The 18,781-nt window shown below is 42.9% G+C and overlaps 1 protein-coding gene across 1 annotated transcript in view; it reads left to right on the forward strand.

Annotated features, from left to right (window-relative positions):
* The window catches only part of itgb5 (integrin, beta 5), a 188,928-nt gene that overhangs the window by 147,708 nt on the left and 22,439 nt on the right, over positions 1 to 18,781 (forward strand). Inside the window, exon 11 of the mRNA XM_070875500.1 lies at positions 17,534 to 17,756. Within this exon, the coding sequence (XP_070731601.1) occupies positions 17,534 to 17,756 (223 nt within the window). The remainder of the gene's footprint in view (positions 1 to 17,533; positions 17,757 to 18,781) is intronic.

Raw genomic sequence — 18,781 nt, forward strand, 5'->3', positions numbered from 1 at the left:
ATTCCCAAGAGGATTTAAAAATCCTCTAAGGTTGTAGTTTATGTTGTCATGCCTGACTTATTAACATTTTCAAAGACCAATACAAAGCAATGTGTTCTTTGCCAACACTGCATGCCAATTCATATTCCTACCCAACTGCATCAAATAAACTAATCTAAAATGGATAATTTACTTTAAAAAAATTACTCTTTCAATATGATTGATGACATCACCTCCAATCTATATTTAGGATTCTGCATATTTTCAAATCTAGATACATGTGTAAATGATCAGTCTGGAATGAGTTAATTCATGCTGCCTACTTGAATTATTATCGGATTAGTTGTATTGAGCTTTTTGGCTCACTGTGGCATAGCCCTGCTAATCATTATATTATAGATTACAGATTATAGACTCAAACATATTTCTGTTTTTCTGAAGTACAGACTCATAAGATGTCGGGGCCGAAATTCACCCCGCTGGAAATGGGGCCCACTTACCATGTTCCAGCTGTTTTCACCGCCGCGGTGGATGCAGTAGCCTCTTGGGTGAAATTCAATTCTGTCTTTTTTTTCCAGTGGGACATAAGTCGGTCATAATGGGAGCGAAAGTGGGGGCAGGCGTGGAGTGTCCGTCAAACTGGGGGCAGAAGTGGGGGGCGGGCGGAGTGTCTGCCGCTGTCAGTCATCAGCATGGCGCTGATGATGTCATCATGCTGGCGTGGCACCGCGTCTCTCCCCTTCCCTTAAAGGGGAGGGCCACTGCCAGCTCTGCGATTCTTTTAGTTAGGTCCACTGGGCCACCAGGGAGGGTTTCGGCCGGACCAAGAGCGTGTGCCAGGCTGCCTGTTGGCAACCTGGCCGAACCTGGGGGAACAATTGAGGGGCCGACCTGCCAGTCGGTCGACAATAACATATAAAATGGCAGCCACGGCAGTGCGCCCTCCCCTTTAATGGTGGCCACACCGCCATTTTACACACAGTACAAACATAGTGCACCAACAGAAAAAACTGTCGGGGGCACCAAGTGACGGCCGCAAGATTTTGAGAGGTAAATTTTGCTTCGGGGCGGGAGATCGGCAGTACGTGCTTTGATGAAGCACTTGGGAGGATTCGGCAGCAGCCGGGCGGAAGTGGAGACCGCCGGAAAAACCACCAAAGTCAATTTTGTGAGCGGCGGCCATTCCACAAAAAATCGGCGGTCATTCGACGCTGCCGCGTGGCCGCTGCTTTCCGGCAGTAACAGCCCTGATCGGGAGGCTGAATTTCGGACCCCTCATCTTTGGGGAACATTTACATGTAACTTTAGTGTCAATACAAAATCAGTTTATCCTTCTGTAGTATAAATCCAGAGTCAGAACCCAGCCTGACTCCAGAGAGGAGCAAAACCAGAAAATACTGGACACACTCAGCAAGTCAGACAGCATCTGTGGGGAGATGAATTTTTTTTAATACGTTTTGAACTGGAATATATTAAAGACGAACACTTTAAAAGAAGCAACAGTACGAGGGAACATATACACAAGAAAAGAAAAGGCATGAGCTATAAAGTGATTGTGGAGAACAGGAAATGGTAAACTGATAGAAGTGATAATAGTATAAGACAAAATGAGGTGGGACAGGAGAAATTAGAGAAATAAAATACATATACGAGCCCAGAAAATTTGTGATTAGTTAAAGCAAGATAACTAAACTGAGAGGGAAGCATGAAAACCTGGCTCTAGTAGCCCAGCGGTGGAAGAAAAAGTCAGGTCAACACCAGGGGTACAGGCTATCCCACCATCCCAAGCACCAACCCGTTACCTTCCTGGAAGCGCTGGTACATCTACATTACCAGCACCTATTATCAAGAGAGCAAATGGAAGCTGTGGTTTAGGACTAAAGTTGTTAAAAGTCAGTATTAAGGTAGAATGGCTGCATAATGCCTGAAAGATGAGGTGCTGTTCCTCAAGCTTGTGTTGAGGAACAACAGTGGAACAGTGTAGAAGGCCAAGGACAGCGAGATCAAATTGCAAGTGGAACGGAGAATTAAAGCAACAAACAACAGGGAGCTCAGGGCCAGACTTTTTAAACAGAATGGAGGTGTTCAGCAAAGCGATCACCTAACTTATGTTTGGTCTCCCGTGAGCAATGAATACAGTATACTAAGTTGGAGGAAGTCCCACCTGGAAGGAGTGTTTGTGGCCTGGACTGCGGTGTGGGAGGAGGTGAACGGGAATGTATTGCATCTACTGCACTCACACGTGAAGGTTATAAAAGATGGGGAGCAGGTAATATGGTGATGAAAGAGTGGACTAAATTTTCACGGAAGGAACAGCCCCTGCAGAATGCTGAAAGGGGAGCGGAGAGGCAGATGTGTTTGGTGGTGGGATCATGTTGGAGATGGTAGAAATTGTGGAAGATGATCTGTCAAATGGAGAGGCTAGTGGAGTCGAAGGTAAAGACATGGGAGACCATGTCATGCTTCTGGGAGGGGTGGGGGGGCGGGGGGATGTGAGAGTGGAAGTATGGGAAGTGGGTCGGATACATCCAAAGGCTGTGTCCACCACGATGGAGGGCAATCCTTGAATGAAAAAAGCACATTTTAAAGATCATCATCATAGGCTGTCCTTCGAACGAGGATGACTTGCTTCCACATGAGTTCACAGATGTTTCAATGAAGGACTCGATGTTCCCGTCCTGACCTCCAATTGCGTGGATTTTCTTTTAACGTGTGGTGACCGTTGCACATCAGCCACCACATGGGCTTGACAGAGCTAGACCTTTATCCAGTGGCAAGGGTTAACCAGGACGACTGGAGACCTGCTCTGCTGCATGGACCTAGTGCACACACATATCAGGCCCATGCTGCCCCGGGCCCTCTGCTCTTCTGGGCCCCGACATAGGAACAGGAGTAAGCCATTCAGCCCCTCAAACCTGTTCCACCATTCAATGATATGGCTGATCGGCATCCTAACTCCATCCACCTACTTTGGCTCCATATCCCTTAATACCCTTGGCCAGCAAAAGCCTATCGATCTCAGATATAAATTATTAATTGAGCTAGTATCTACTGCTTTTTGTTGGAGAGAGTTCTATACTGATACCATCCTTTGTATGAAGAAGTTTCCTGAATGGCCTTGCTCTGATTTTAAGGTTATGTCTCCTTGATTTAGACTCCCCCACCAGCAGAAAAGGTTTCTCTCTACTCTATCAATTCCTTTCAAATCCTAAAAAGTTCAATCAAATCATTCCTTAACCTACAATGTTCCAGGAAATACAAGCCTAATTTGTATAATCTCTTCTCATAATTTAACCTTTGGAGCCCAGGTAAATCTGCACTGCACTCCTCCACGGCCAATATATCCTTTCCAAGGTGCAGTGCCCGGAACTGTACACAGTACTCCAGATGTGGTCTAACCAGGGCTTTGTATAGCTGCAGAAAAACTTCCTTCCCTTTATATTCTAGCCCTCTAGTTATAAAAGCTAACATTCCATTAGCTTTTTGATTATTTTTTTGTACCTGACCACTACATTTTAGTGATCTGTGTACATGGACCCCAAAATCTCTTTGGACCACCATGCTCCCAGCTTTTCACCGTTTAAAAAATATTCAGATATATTCTTTTGTAGTCCAAATGGATGGCCTCACACTTAGCTGCGTTGACATCATCTGCCACAGTTTCTATCAATGTTTCTTTGTAATTTGATGCTCCTGTCTACACTGCTTATTATAACCACTTATCTTTGCGTCAACAGCAGACTTGGTTATATGGCTCTCTCTTATATTATCTAAGTCATTAATAACTATAGTAAACAGTTGAGGCCCCAGCACACATCCTTTTGGGACACCACTAGTCATTTCCTTCCAATACCCATTGTCCCGAATCAATCTCCTAACCAGGAAGCTCTGGTGTGGAAGGTGGCATCGTCAGAGCAGATGCAATGGAGATGGAGAAAGTGGGATTAGGGAATGGAGTCTTTACAGGAACAATGTAATGTGAAACACCCTGCAGGAGGTAATATCACATTGCCTGAATGTGACAGTTCTGTGGGGTGTCAAACCAAGAATAAAACTGGACCATCTGTCACATTTTAAATGTTTAGAAAATCGCAATGGTGACGTACACATTCTCTAAACATTTAGAATTAAACAGCTGGGTGAGCAGTTCTGCATATGCATGCAACATGTTCTGGGCAGAATCAGAACTCCAGTCAAGTGCTGTAAACAGGGTACTTGCTGTCTGGAACCAACACTGCTGCTACCAGTCTGGAACCAATTGCAGCATTAAGGTTTGAAATTAATTTCCTAAGACTACTAAGTTAAGACCACTGTGAAGAATTTTAGAGCAGTTGAAATCTTGTTTTAAAGCAAAATTGTAATGCAAATCTTGAGCATCTACAAAGAGAGTTTTTTTGAAAGCAAATGTTATTGGAGACTGTTCAAATAAGACTCATGAGCAGGATTTCCACATTGCTCAGCCAAAACCTAATACCAACTTTCATTACATTGGAAAATACTTTCATTGCATGACATTAATGCAGGCTGCCATACAAACAACAGATGAGTAATAAAGCCTGAGGTTTTACTTCAGCCTTTAGAAAAGCTGCTTGACAGAAGAATGGTTTACCTTTTCATTTTGCTGTGCATTAAGTAATAGAAGCCAAGATTCTTCCTGAATACCCTCCAGCCAATTTGAATAAAAAGCCGAGAACACCCACTTTCTGAAATATTGATATAAACTGAGCAAACTCTTCAATTAAATAATTTTAACAATTAGCTCTAGAAGGATGTGCAGTGTATATTGGGCCGGATTTTGCAGTCAGTGGCATACAAACGGCGCTCATTATACTTACACTTGCCCACAGATTTATTTTGGGGTTTTTGCACTGGAAGCTGCGGTAATTAGAAATCCATTTCTGCGCGACGTCCCAACGGGGAAGTGGACCTGAGTCCATGATCGGATCAGCCATGATTGTATTAAATGGCAGAGCAGGCCCGAGGGGCCGGATGGCCTACTCCTGCTCCTATTTCTTATGTTCTTATTTCAATGCCAAGTCTTTCAGCGAGATGCAGATATAGCAAAGCTTCTGGAGGAGCAGGGAAAGAACATAAGAAATAGGAACAGGAGTAGGCCATACGGCTCCTCGAGCCTGCTCCGCCATTCAATAAGATCATGGCTGATCTGATCATGGACTCAGCTCCACTTCCCCGCCTACTCCCCATAACCCCTTATCCCCTTATCGTTTAAGAAACTGTCTATTTCTGTCTTAAATTTATTCAATGTCCCAGCTTCCACAGCTCTGAGGCAGCGAATTCCACAGATTTACAACCCTCTGAGAGAAGAAATTTCTCCTCATCTCTGTTTTAAATGGGCGGCCCCTTATTCTAAGATGGCGCCCTCTAGTTCGAGTGAAAACATCCTCTAGCCCTCTAGCCCCATCAGTGAAAACATCCTCTCTGCAGCCACCTTGTCAAGCCCCCTCATAATGTTTCGATAAGATCACCTCTCATTCTTCTGAATTCCAATGAGTAAGGCCCAACCTGCTCAACCTTTGCTCAAAAGTCAACCCCCTCATCCCCGGAATCAACCTAGTGAACCTTCTCTGAACTGCCTCCAAAGCAAGTATATCCTTTCGTAAATATGACTTCCGCATTTAACTGTGCATGTGCGGTTGCCTATCAGTTGCTGTCCAATTTACTCTTTAATATCGGTGAGCGCTGGTGGCTTTTAACATTTTGTTACCGCAAAATCTGGACCATTATTTTGCACCATGCTTTTCTGATAATCACTATCATTCATTAATATTGTGGGAGTTGGTATGTATAAAAGCTGAGCAAATATTGAGACAATTTTGACACCGTTGAAAGAGACAATGCACGAACAGACCAGCACTGTAAAAAACAAAATAGGTTATTTTTAGTCACTGTGGGTGAAGTGGACTAAATTTTGCTTTGACTCCGTTGTAACTAAAGCTTTCTTTCTAGTTAAGCAGTTTAGCAATCCATAATAAGAACACAAACACAACACACACTTGAACAAGTAAACGTCCAAAACCAGCTAGCATTATCAATTGCACAGATGGAAAGTGAATCAAATAAAGAAATATTTGGTGACAGTGTACTGGAATGTGAAAAAATTGCTTGTAAGTCACACAGAAAAGATGAGCCAAATCAGAGTCAGTTATGTTGTGAATTCCTTTTTTCATACCAATAGCAGAGGAAGACCCTCTTAGTGCCAAGTTTCCACTTTGGCCAATCCAATCTGCTTACCATCTGTGTGCAATGAATCCTCGTCCCTTAGCTATCCTATTGGTTACAGCATCCTACCATGGGGGAAAAAACAGACGGTTTCATCCCATGAAAACATGCTATGTCTCAACCAAACCACAGTGGAGCATAAGCATCAGAAGTCAGAAGCTGTGAATTTGAAAATCCATCCACTGACTCTTTTTAGGTGGAGGAGACTGTGTCAACGGTAAGGAAGTTAACAGTTGACTCTTCAGTTCTCAATATCCATTACATATTTTCAAATGCATGATCTGCTGGTGTCATCGACATAAAATGCTCATTCATTCTTTTTATGTCACTAGTACCTGATACTGAACATCAAATTTGGATTTTTTGACAGTACAGCCATTTTATAATGTAGCTAGTGGATGCTGTATTTGATTAAAATGTGCAGAGTTAGACTAATGTTTACTGCTAAGAGTGCAGGCAGCTTACTTTCCAACAACATTAGAAAATATATTTCTCAAGCAATAATTATATGGGCCTTTCTCAGGGGGAAACATGAAAAATATAGACCATTTAAGTAGTTTGTTTAAGTTGAATTGAGAATAAAGGAGAATTAGCATAATAGATTAGCACAGTGTTGTTTTCACCCCTGGATCCTAGTTTTAAATTCATCTAGATTGATGCAATGAAACAACAACAACAATTTGCATTTATATAGCACCTTTAATGTAGTAAAAGGTCCCAAGGCGCTGTTAGCTGCACAGACGCTGTGTGAAGTTAGATTGGACTATCATAACTCAATTCCTTTTGAATCTTGGCCTACAGTACAGGACTTCTCATAATTATGATTGCCACCTTGCCAGTTTTCACCCACACAGCCAGGCTGGCTTTTGAAATTACAGCCGTTTTCAAGTTGCACGTTTTAACATGCCTCCAACATGCAATATTAGTAAAACAGCCAATTAAAACTAACAATTGGTGGCATTTTCAAAATTCTGGTCAAGTCCTTTGCAATGCAAAGGAACATAGGGACAAGAGTAGGGCATTCAGTTTAACCATTCAATTAGATCATGGCTAATCTATTTGTATCTCAACTCCATTTACCCACCTTTGCTCCATAACCATTGATACCCTTAGTTAGCAAAAATCTAGCTATCTGAGTCCTGAAAGCTTCAAATGTCCTAGCATCCACAGCCTGTTTGGGGAGAGAGTTTCAGATTTCTACTACTCTTTGTGTGAAAAAATGCTTCCTGATTTTTCTCCTGAATGAGATTATGTCTTCTTGTTATGGATTCCTCCACCAGAAGATATAGTCTGTATCAACCATATCAAATCCCTTTATCACTTTAAACATCTTAATTAGATCGCCCCTCAACCTTCAAAACTCAAGGGAACACGAGCCAAGTTTATGCAATATGTCCTAATAATTTAACCCTTTAACCCCTCATATTGGGCCCAAGTTTCCACACGATAAAAAACGGGCACCCCTCCGAGCTGGGCGCCCGTTTTTCGCGCCTAAAACGGCGCCTTAAAAAAACCTCGCGATTCTGGAGCGTTTTGCAGCTCCTTGTCTGCCTGGTGCGGCGCCCAGGGGGTCGGAGCCTACACTCACGCCGATTTTGTAAGTGGGACGGGGCGGGTACTATTTAAATTAGTTTTTTTCCCGCCGGCAACGCTGCGCGTGCGCGTTGGAGCGTTCGCGCACGCGCAGTGTGAAGGAAACATTGGCACTCGGCCATTTTTGTAGTTCTTTGTAGCTGTTTAATTTTTGAACATTTTTTAATAAAAGCACATTGCCATCAGCACTTGTAGGCTTCTCACTGTCTCCTTCCCCCCCCCCCCCACCCACCCCGCGGGAAGAACGGGCGCCTCCCCCCCCCCCCCCCCCCCCCCGCGGGAAGAACGGGCGCCTCAGGCTGACTGCAGCATTCTCCTGAAGCACTTTCACACAGGTAGGAAGATGGTTTATTTAATCTTTTCTTGGCTTATAAATGTTTATTCAGGTTGGATTTATTTGTATAATATTTGTAGAAGCATAAATAAGGATTTATTGTAGAATTTAATGACTTCCCTTCCCCCCCCCCCCTCCACCTCGTTCTGGACGCCTAATTTGTAACCTGCACCTGATTTTTTAATGTGTAGAACAGGTTTTTTTAGTTCTACAAAAATCTTCACTTGCTCCATTCTAAGTTAGTTTGGAGTACGTTTTCACTGTGGAAACTTTGAAATCAGGCGTCAGTGGCCGGACACGCCCCCTTTTGAAGAAAAAATTCTGTTCCAAAGTAGAACTGTTCTACCTGACTAGAACTGCAGAAAATAAAATGTGGAGAATTGCGATTTCTAAGATAGTCCGTTCTCCACCAGTTGCTCCTAAAAATCAGGCGCAAATCTTGTGGAAACTTGGGCCCATTATTCTGAAATAGCTGCACTGTACCCTTACCTGGGGAGCACTATTTGTCACCTTTTATCCCTAGTCTCTGTCTCCTATCCTTTATCCCTATTCTCTGCCTTCCAACCAATTACCGACCCGTTATCACAAGGTTACCTCCAATTCCGTGTGCTCTCATTTTTGCTAATAATCTCTTCTACAAAATTTTCTGATAGTCCATATCGACAACATCCATAAACACATCTCTATTCACCATGCTAGTGACCTCCTCAAAAATTTCAACTAGATTAGTTAGACATGACCTTCAGAAATCCATGCTAGCACTGTTTGATCAGCTGCTACTTGTCTAAGTGCTCAATCTCTCTGTCTCAGATAATAGATTCCAATAACTTAATCACAATTAATGTTAAACTGAAAGGCCTGTAGTTACCTGGTGTCTCCCTCCCTTTGTAAATTAAGAGTGACATTTGCAATTTTTCAACAAACACACAATTCTTGAATCTAGAGAGCTTTGGAATAGGATAACTGCACCTGCAATTTCTTCATCCATTTCTTTTAATATGCTGGAGTGGTAACCGTTAGGTCCCAGAGATTTGACTATCTTGAGTCGCATTATTTTCTCCATTACCATTTATTTACTTACATTAAATCCACTAAGTTCGTCCCGTTCACTTATTTGTAGGTTCCATTGTACCACTGGTATTCAGTCCTCTTTATCCACGGTGAAAATTAATACAAAGTACTCATTTAACAAGTCTGCTATTTCCTTATTATCTGTCATCGTCTGGCCTGCATCTGCTTTTAATGGCACACATTCCCCTTTACCATTATCTTTCTCAATATATTTGTTAAAAAAATTTGCTGTTAGCTTTGATATCCCTTTCAAGATTTTTTTAATATTCCCTTTTTGCACCTCTTATTACTTTCTTTAGATTCCTGGCTTGCTTTCAATGGAAAATGAATGGGAAGTGGTAGAGTAGGTTTGAATTATCTGCTCATGTCAGTTATGTATTCATATGGAGCTGACTACGATTGCAAAAGTTATTAATTTCTTTTGGTTTGACTAATTGAAAATGCTTGTACTTCGAAAAGTTATATATAGCTATTGCTGCCATTTAGTGATTTGGCAGCTGACATATCAAGTTATTAAACTGTTGTGTACAGTCGCTCTGGAGTTCACAAGGTTACACAGACATCTGCTGAGGAAGCAGGAATTGTGGGTTCACATGACACCATCAAGATGAATAGTTTGGATGTGGACTGTGGTCTGACTTTTAATTTGTAGAGGTTGAATGTCTAGGGATTTTATGTTTTTTGTTCAAATAAATAGTTGCTATTTGCATTGAAGGGCTAAATATTTTGATAGGTGCTTAAATAAATGTTCTCTGATTAGCATGATCCTACAAGGTTGTAGGGACATTAAAAAATGGTCATTTTGGGGTCTTCAATTCAGAAGAGAACAATAAAGGTTTGTTAAAATCACAGGAACGTTTCAATGTATCACTTGTTATATGGGAAAGAATAGGAGCTCTAATATTTCTCATACATAAGAAATAGGAGCAGGAGTAGGCCATCCGGCCCCTCGAGCCTGCTCCGTCATTTAATACAATCATGGCTGATCCGATCATGGACTCAGGTTCACTTCCCTGCCCGCTCCCCTTAACCCCTTATTCCCTTATTGTTTAAGAAACTGTGTATTTCTGTCTTAAATTTATTCAATGTCTCAGCTTCCACAGCTCTCTGAGGCAGTGAATTCCACAGATTTACAACCCTCTTGAGAGAAGAAATTTCTCCTCATCTCAGTTTTACATGGGCGACCCCTTATTCTGAGATTATGCCGTCTAGTTCTAGCCCCCCCTATTAATGGAAACATCCTCTCTGTATCCACCTGATGTATGATGGTGGAGAGCAGGCCTGGCTAGGACCCAATTTCTTAATCATCTGCTCCCAGTAGAGCAAGTGGGCTTCTTGGGGAAAGTAATTGGTCACCTCTGGGATCAGTTGCCTTTCCTTAATAAAAATGTGGGCCTTTTTAAGGCCATTAGTGAGACTCACGCTATCTTTAAGCTGCTGTAAGGATAGAATTTCCCAAGATGGTCTGGGAACTTCCCAGACATACCTCCTAACATAAAGGTAGGGTGGATGGAATATCCAGAATTTAAAGGAGCCCTGTAAATGCAGTAGAATCCTGGCAGAACCAGATTCTGCACTTCCCCCTTGGAACACTCCAAGTGAGATTAAGAAATGGCTGAATGCACAAGAAACAGCAAAGGCTATGGGGCCCGACAACATTTCGGCTGTAAAGCTGAAGACGTGCTCCAGAACTAGCCGCGCCTCAAGCCAAGCTGTCCCAATACAGCTGTAACACTGGCATCTACCCGACAAAGTGGAAAATTGTCCAGGTATGTGCTATCCACGAAAAGCAGAACAAATTCAATCATGCCAGTTACCGCCCCACCATCCTTGGGGTCACCATTGATCAGAAACATAACCAGCCCCATATAAATACTGTGGCTACAAGGCTGGACATTGTGTGGTGAGTGACTCACCACCTGACTCCCCAAAGCCTTTCTGCCATCTACAAGGCACAAGTCAGGATTGTGATGGAATACTCTCCACTTGCCTGGATAAATGCAGCTCCAACAACACTCAAGAGGCTCAACACCATCTAGGACAAAGCAGCCCACTTGATTGGCACCCCATTCACCACCTTAAATGTTCACTGCCTCCACCACCGGCGCACTACATCTGCAGTGTGTACCATCTACAAGCTAAATTGAAGCAACTTGCCACGGCTTCTTCAACTGCACCTCTCAAACCCGCGACCTCTATCACCTCGAAGGATAAGGGCAGCAGGCGCATGGGAATATCACCAATGTTCCCTTTAAGCTCATCAGCCGCACTGTGCTCTGCAGCTCTCGTGCAGCCAGCTCACTGGCTTTTAAATAGGAAAAACAATGCATGTGCAGTATTTTAAATGGGCCACACAGCCCCTTAAAGGGACCAATCACTCCCCAAAATTAAAGAGAACATTAAACATCACCACCTCCAAGTTACACACCATCCTGACTTGGAAATATATTGCCGTTCCTTTATCGTCGCTGGGTCAAAGTCCTGGAACTCCCTCCCTAATTTCACTGGGAGTACCTTCACCACAAGGACTGCAGCGGTTTAAGAAGGCGGCTCACCATCACCTTTTCAAGGGCAATTGTGGATGGGCAATAAATACTTGCCTGCGACACCCACATCCCGTGACTGGAAAAAAAAATCATGCCCTTCCTTGAAACCATGAATTTTTGGTTTTACTGTTGGAGGAGAATTCAACGATCCTGTCCTCATTCGAGATCCAAAGATGTGTATTTCCTAGCAACGCTCACTGGATCGTGAACAGGATGTGGAACCAATGTTTCTTTCCCTGCTCCCTAGTCAAGTGGTGGTGAGGGCAATTCTAACACCCCTACCACCACCCTTGCTGAGATCAGATAACTCAGCACAAGGCAGGGATTGTAACTGGGATCTTCTTGATCTGCGTGGCTCTGTTCTACACCAGGCAATGCATTCACCAACTCAATCTCCATGGCCTCTCATAATGATTTTACATCAACATTCTGCCCTTCCTTTTCCTACTGCATAAACATATTCATCAAAGCACCCTATCAGCTGCAATTTTTAGGTAAGAAAATTAAATATTTCATATTTGTATTCAGCAGAGTAAACCAAAATTAGGCAGCAAATGCTTTTGGTGTTGTGGACTTGGAGCTTTTTTTGAGCATTTTTATTGGCACAAAATACTTGAAACTTTGAAGTTGTGCTTCCAGTTTTCATTCCAAGTCAAACAGTTGTTGTCTGAAGTAGTTTTGCCCACGCCCATCTGGTGCTGTGCGTTTGAGCATTTCAAGTGAGTCACAATGGGCCAAATATGAACACTGCATTCCGTCTAGGTACAAGCAAAGCTTGGGAAAATCTTGTTTGTTAATATTGTACATTATTTTTGGTCAGAAATTATATCATTTAATTTTATGTTATTTAATACAACATGGACAAATTGATTTGGTCAATTGTTGCCTCCTTATGTTGATGTTGTGAAATCTCTTAGATTTTAATTGTCTTGAAACATATATACAAAGCTAAAAAGAATGCTTATGAAAGGAAATAGATCCACTTTGAAACACCATTTCCCCTTCCAAAAAGATGAACAAAAAAAAATGCCCTAAAAATAGAAGCCTGGAAATTCTGCAGTGTATTTGGGCTGGGGTGGGGTGTACCTTCCACCAGCCACTGTAATTGGCTGAAAACCATATCCTACATTCTCTGAACAGAGCCTTTAGAATATTTGGAGTGGGTGCCCACACGTGTAGTGGTGCAATAGGGACACCCCCTCTTCTGAGACAGGAGAAAGTCAGGGTGGCATTCTGCCACTCCGAAAGGGGGAGCCTGAGAGCTGGCTGGGGCTGAAGACACTGGTAAAATTTACTTTGTATTTAGGATCAGAAGAAACGCTCGCAATTCTTGCACATTTTGCACTTGTTCCTAGTGGGGTCTTCAGTGGGCCTGTTCTCAGCCTGGGAAAGCCCCTTGACCTGCTGACGGTTATGGAGGATGCAGGATGACTAGCCAGGAGAGCATTAAAGTAATTGAGTCTGGAGGTGACAAAGATAAGAATGAGGGTTTCAGTGGCAGATGGACTTGGATTGGGATAATAATATGGAGATGGAAGTAGGCCGGCTTTGTGAAGGAGAGGGATTGGAAACTGAACTCTGGGTCAAACGGTTTAAGCTGCCACAGTACCCAAGGAGTGGATGGAGTTGACAGTGAAGACACAGAACTTGTGACAGGAGCCGAAGGCAATGGTTCCTCTAATGTAAAGAATGTTCTAAAGCACTTGACAGCAGGTGTAAGGAAGACAAACATTGAGCCGGAAAGGAGAGGTTAAAAGGGTAGGCATTAGCTTGTTGAAAAGATTTCAGTTTTGGGGTTTTTGAGAGGGAGGGAATACAGTTCCTTAAATGTATTAGCAACTTCAAATAGCAGAAATTAGGTTCCATACTTTCTCATTTTTTTCATTCTTACGGCAGTAACATTGGGATACATTTTTACAATAGTCTCTATTTACAGCCTTCCCTCGTGGGCGAATAGAGGTCTGCATGTCAGGTCACCAGTAAATTCCTTATAGCAAAAAGCTGCTGCTTTACTTCAGATAATAAATCTTTGCCATCTTTTTGGTGAACAATAAAGCACCATTTGTCACATGAAAATTAAAGTTTAGATAAGGGAGTAAATTTACTATGTTGACATTTTGGCTGGACAGAGCATTTTCTGTATTTCACTCTAATTTTGGGGTATTTTAACTGGCTCGAAAAGCAACAGCTACTGATGATTTTAATTGATTGTGTTCACTTAGATGCAGGGGATAACTATGGTTTTGAGAAAGGAAGTTGCTGCATTTTGGGGGCCTAGGATTGGATGTGAAGGAATGTATTGAAGGATATCCCTGTCTCCCCTAATTTAGGATAAGTTTTTTTGCAAGTTCTATCTGTATCAGATAGTAGCTGGAAATCTGTTACATTTTTGACATTGTTCGTTTATCATTGCATCCGCTTCTGGAAGCAATCTGGAGGAAGCTTTGTGCAACTGTCATTTATTTACAATGATTTTATTTCACACAAAAAAAATTGAAATTAAAATTATTTGGACCTTTCCATTTACTACTAGATTTGCCAATTGGTGTCACTCTTGTCAGAGACCTGAATCTTGGGGTAATGTACCAGCTGGCATTGAATGCTGCTGTGCAGGGTTGCTGGGTCAAGCAGCAGCAAAGATCACAGTGGCAGCAGTGTTCACTGAACCAGTTAGAACGGAAGAATATCTGTAAACTGTACATTAACCTCTGAACATTTGCTACAGTCGCTTCGTGCAAAAAATAAGGTTTTGCATTCCCAGCATGGTCCTCTTGCATTACATGAGGCACGTACACATCCAAATCGGCGAATTAATGCAATTGTCTTTGAGTAAATTTTCTCTGTGACAGCTCTAGTTCAGCATGTTAGGAACATTTAGAGTCTTAACCTTAGATCTGTAGTTCTATTTTTCGTATCTAAAATTTGGGTTTCTTTACAGTGATGAGATTTATGGCCTGCATGAAATATTGGGGTAGAATTTGGACCTCGTTATGCTTGCTTTACAGGTGTAAAATGGAAGCAAGGAGGCCCAATTTTGGAAACCAACGTCCTGCACCACAAGGAGATCTGAAAAACGTCCGAATCAAAATTAGGTCAGACCATTTTTCAGGCATCCCTGGCAGCTGTCCCAACAGGCCCATCTATAGACCTATCATTTAGATAATATCTGTTTTAGGTCCCTTCACCCAAATTGGTCTGCGATGAACAGAGGTAGGCGTTGAGCCTGCCGCACTCTCAATTCTTCAGCGGATGCTGTGGCATAAACAGGGCCACCAACGCAAGATACATCCCTGTGGAGCTAGGAGGAGCAAGAGGCTTCCCTCCCGTTGCCCTCCCTGGTGGCCCAGTGTTTTCCACTATAGTGGCTGCAGAGTCCACTTTAACTGAAGGGGAGGGACGTTATGACGGGTCAGCGCTACACGGCATGTCCGTGTCACACTGACGTCGTCAGTGATGCGCTGATAACTTGGAGTGTCGGCTGCTCCAACTTGCCTCCACTTCTACCCTGCTAGTGGCGGACATTCTGACCCGCCCGTACTTCTGCCCCTCTCCCCACACCAACACCGCTCCGACCGGAAATAGAAACCAAAGTGCCGAAAATCACAGGAATGTTCGCCTCATGCATTGGGGCAGAGGGAGCACCTAAAAAACGATAGGTGCACCCCGTTTTGGACGGTGGGCAATTTCGACTCCCTAATTTCTAGCGATCCTTAGACATTCATCCTCGGGCTCAGGGATCATTCCCTGGGCCCATTTGGCACCCAAGAACTGGCCTAAATGAATTTCTAGGCCATTAGCTGTCAAAATAGCTGTTGGTGTTCTTGCCTGGAATGGGCAAGATTTTCCACTTTGGCAGTATCCATTGTATCTGCGATCATGGGCTGATCCCGGGCAGATTTTCCAAAGTCAGTCTTATTTTAAAAATTGTGGTGGGCTTCCAGTGAGATTCCCACATGTGCCGGCAAGGATCTGGAACTCACTGCCTGGAAGAATGGTGGATGCAGAAACCCTCACCACTTTTAAGAGATGGTTGGATGGGCACTTAAAGTGCCATAACCTGCAGGGTTACAGATCTAGAGCTGGTAATTGGGATTAGACGGGATGACCTTTTGTTGGCCGGCGCAAATATAATGGTAAGTACTGCAAGGAATCGAATACGGCCAGGGTGATCTCCTGGACTAGTTTCAATAGCCTGGATGGGTTGGAGAGGAATTTTCCCAGATTTATTTCTCCCTAAATTGGCCTGGGTTTTTATCTGGTTTTTGCCTCTTCCACGGGATCACATGGCTCCGGTTGGGGTGGAATGTAGAATGTTTCAGTGTAAGGGATGTCGCAATTGTGTGAGACGGATTGGTTGGGCTGGGTGCTCTTTACCTTTCCGCCATTGTTCATTGTTCATAGGTTTATATGTAACTATCAGGGCTGTTGCCAGAGGGCCGTGCGGCTCTTTGTCAGCCGGCGTGGACACGATGGGCCAAAATGGTCTCCTTCTGCATTGTAAATTTCTATGTTTCTGTTTCTAAGCCTATCTCTGGGGGAGAAGGTGGGTAAAGGCAGCTGCCGGCTTCAAGTATGGCTGGGTGCCTCCAGGACAGCTGAAAACCAAATCAATTTTTAGCTAAAGTGTACAAAAGCTTGGAATTTGGGAGTGCAATTGATCACCCCACGATGTTACACTTTTTTGAGGCATTTCAATTTTGAATTTCCCTCCACCTACCTAGCATTGCTTACTGCAGGAACACACCTGTCTTTCTCGTACAGGTATCTAAAATATAGCAGATGCTGAATGCGAGGCTGGGAGGCATATTTTAGATCAAGGTCTACATCTGGAACTCAAATGAAACTTAGTATGGAGCTGCCATCACTTCCAGTGGAGTTTCCGAAATAAGGCCAAAATTTTCCATTTCTGTTTGGCATTCCGCCAGTGGAAAATCTCTCAAATCTGAACAGATTGAAACTGGACGTTTGAGGAAATCCTTCTAAATACTTGACCTTTCACATTTGGGTCAATTCAAAACCCATACTGAAAATCACCAAACCACACAAATCTAAACTTTTCTGAGTCTCTTCAATTTTTATTTGAACATGGGTTTGATTTTCATTGGCTCATCTCCAAAAAAAATTGATCATTAAATGTATTAATATGAATAACAGAATATATGACTGGAGCCATCTGAGTGTAAATTTATCAAAAGGACCAGCAGACCTTTCAAGCTATTTGAATGTCTTTCATTGCTATGCTAATTTTGTGCAGATTGCTTCAGATAAAAGTGTTAGCTTTGGGTCTGCTTTAAATTCTGGTCTGCTTTAGATTCCAAAGTACATTGATTGCAGTGTCAGTGACTGAAGAAATGGTAGCATGCCTTTGATGCTTGGTAGCAGCAACACTGAGTTTCTAGCTGTATGGGCACAACCCACTTCAGGGAGCTGTTAGTTCTGCCTCGTTTATAATAATGTGTCGCTGCTGAAATCAGGGCACTGTGGCAGTCCCATGATATAAATGCAGCAATTGTTGATCAAATTTGGATGAAAGTCTGAGAGAAGTGTAAGAATAAACATGTTTGTGTGTGAGGTCATCATTAATCTCCTTCAGTTATCTAAATTCTCTTTCAACTTCTTTGAAAAACAGCTTTGAACATCTGCATACCCGTTGCCCAGTAATTACTCAAATTACTATGAGATCTGTCAAGGGTGTCAAATGTTCCCCTTAACACATATTCCTTCTAACAGGGTCCTTATTAACTGAAACTCTGCCTTCCTCTGTTCTCAGGTCATGGAGAGTGTCACTGTGGTGAATGCAAGTGTCATGCAGGCTGGATTGGGGACAACTGCAACTGTTCAACAGAAATGGACTCGTGTCTCTCAGACGATGGGCAGATTTGCAGCGGTAGAGGAAACTGTGCATGTGGCCGATGTTCGTGCACTGAACCTGGAGCATTTGGGGATACCTGTGAGAAGTGCCCAACCTGTCCTGATGCCTGTGGGCAAAAAAGGTACAGATCAAGCCCCTTTAGTCTGCGTAGTTCTGTCTGTATACTGTAATTAAAGGAATGTTGGATTTGAACACTTTTATTAAGTAAAAAGGCCCAATTATATACTGACAGATCCAAATAAGGTAAATATTACTCGGGCTTTTTGCTTCACAATTTATGTTTACTTTTTGAAAAAGCAAACTTTTTTAGTTCAACTTAATTAAAAGAAACTGTAAGCAAAATCAAATTGTGCTGTGGGACCCCTGATAACCGAGTGGGGAGATGCTGTTGTGTGGGACTGAGCCACATTTTTTTTTAATGTTTTATTCGTTGCCAATCTTTCCAATTCTTTGTCAGATCAACTTGTCAGATCATAAACGCCAAAGGTCACCTTGCGCACATCAAAGATCACTCTGCGCCAATGATTTTGCTCTTAGCCAAAAGGCCTAGAGCCAAAGCTGCACCGTTCCTGGAAGTACTGCAATACCAGGTTCGTGCCATGGAGGTGGATGGGTCAGGCCCCCCACCGACTGAGCCACATAGTCCAGTATGTCCAGCTCTGATCCCCAGTTTGTGCTCAACTTGCTGATCTCAGTTGGGGCAGCAGTTGGAGAACTGCAACACCTTTAAGTTAGCAAGAGAGAATTCAACCAGCTTATCCCTGCTCCAGCTTACCCCTGCTACAAATTGTGTCTCCCTAAAAGTGTGAGAGAACAGGATCATGCTTTTCTGTGATGTTCCTTAGAGTTGAATAGCTTGCCAAACTCTCAGTCAAGGTCAGACATAAAGAATAGCCACTTGGGCAAAGTACTGGAAGGCTGCTGGTGCCCATGGAAGTGTACTCCAGAAAAAGTTGATATTTTTAGGCGAGGAGTAAGAAAAGAGAAGAAAGTTGCAAATTTTAAGTTGCTCATTAATACTGTAACTGCAAGAAAGGGGTTAAGTAATGTCTCAAGGCACAGGTCTCCAGATCTGCAGATTTTTGTTGAGACACTGCTGACAAATGCAAGACAATCCATGCATTACAAGCCTTCTGAAATTGCCTC

This window comes from Pristiophorus japonicus, chromosome 3 (genome assembly GCF_044704955.1).
Source record: "Pristiophorus japonicus isolate sPriJap1 chromosome 3, sPriJap1.hap1, whole genome shotgun sequence".
NCBI lineage: Eukaryota > Metazoa > Chordata > Chondrichthyes > Pristiophoridae > Pristiophorus > Pristiophorus japonicus.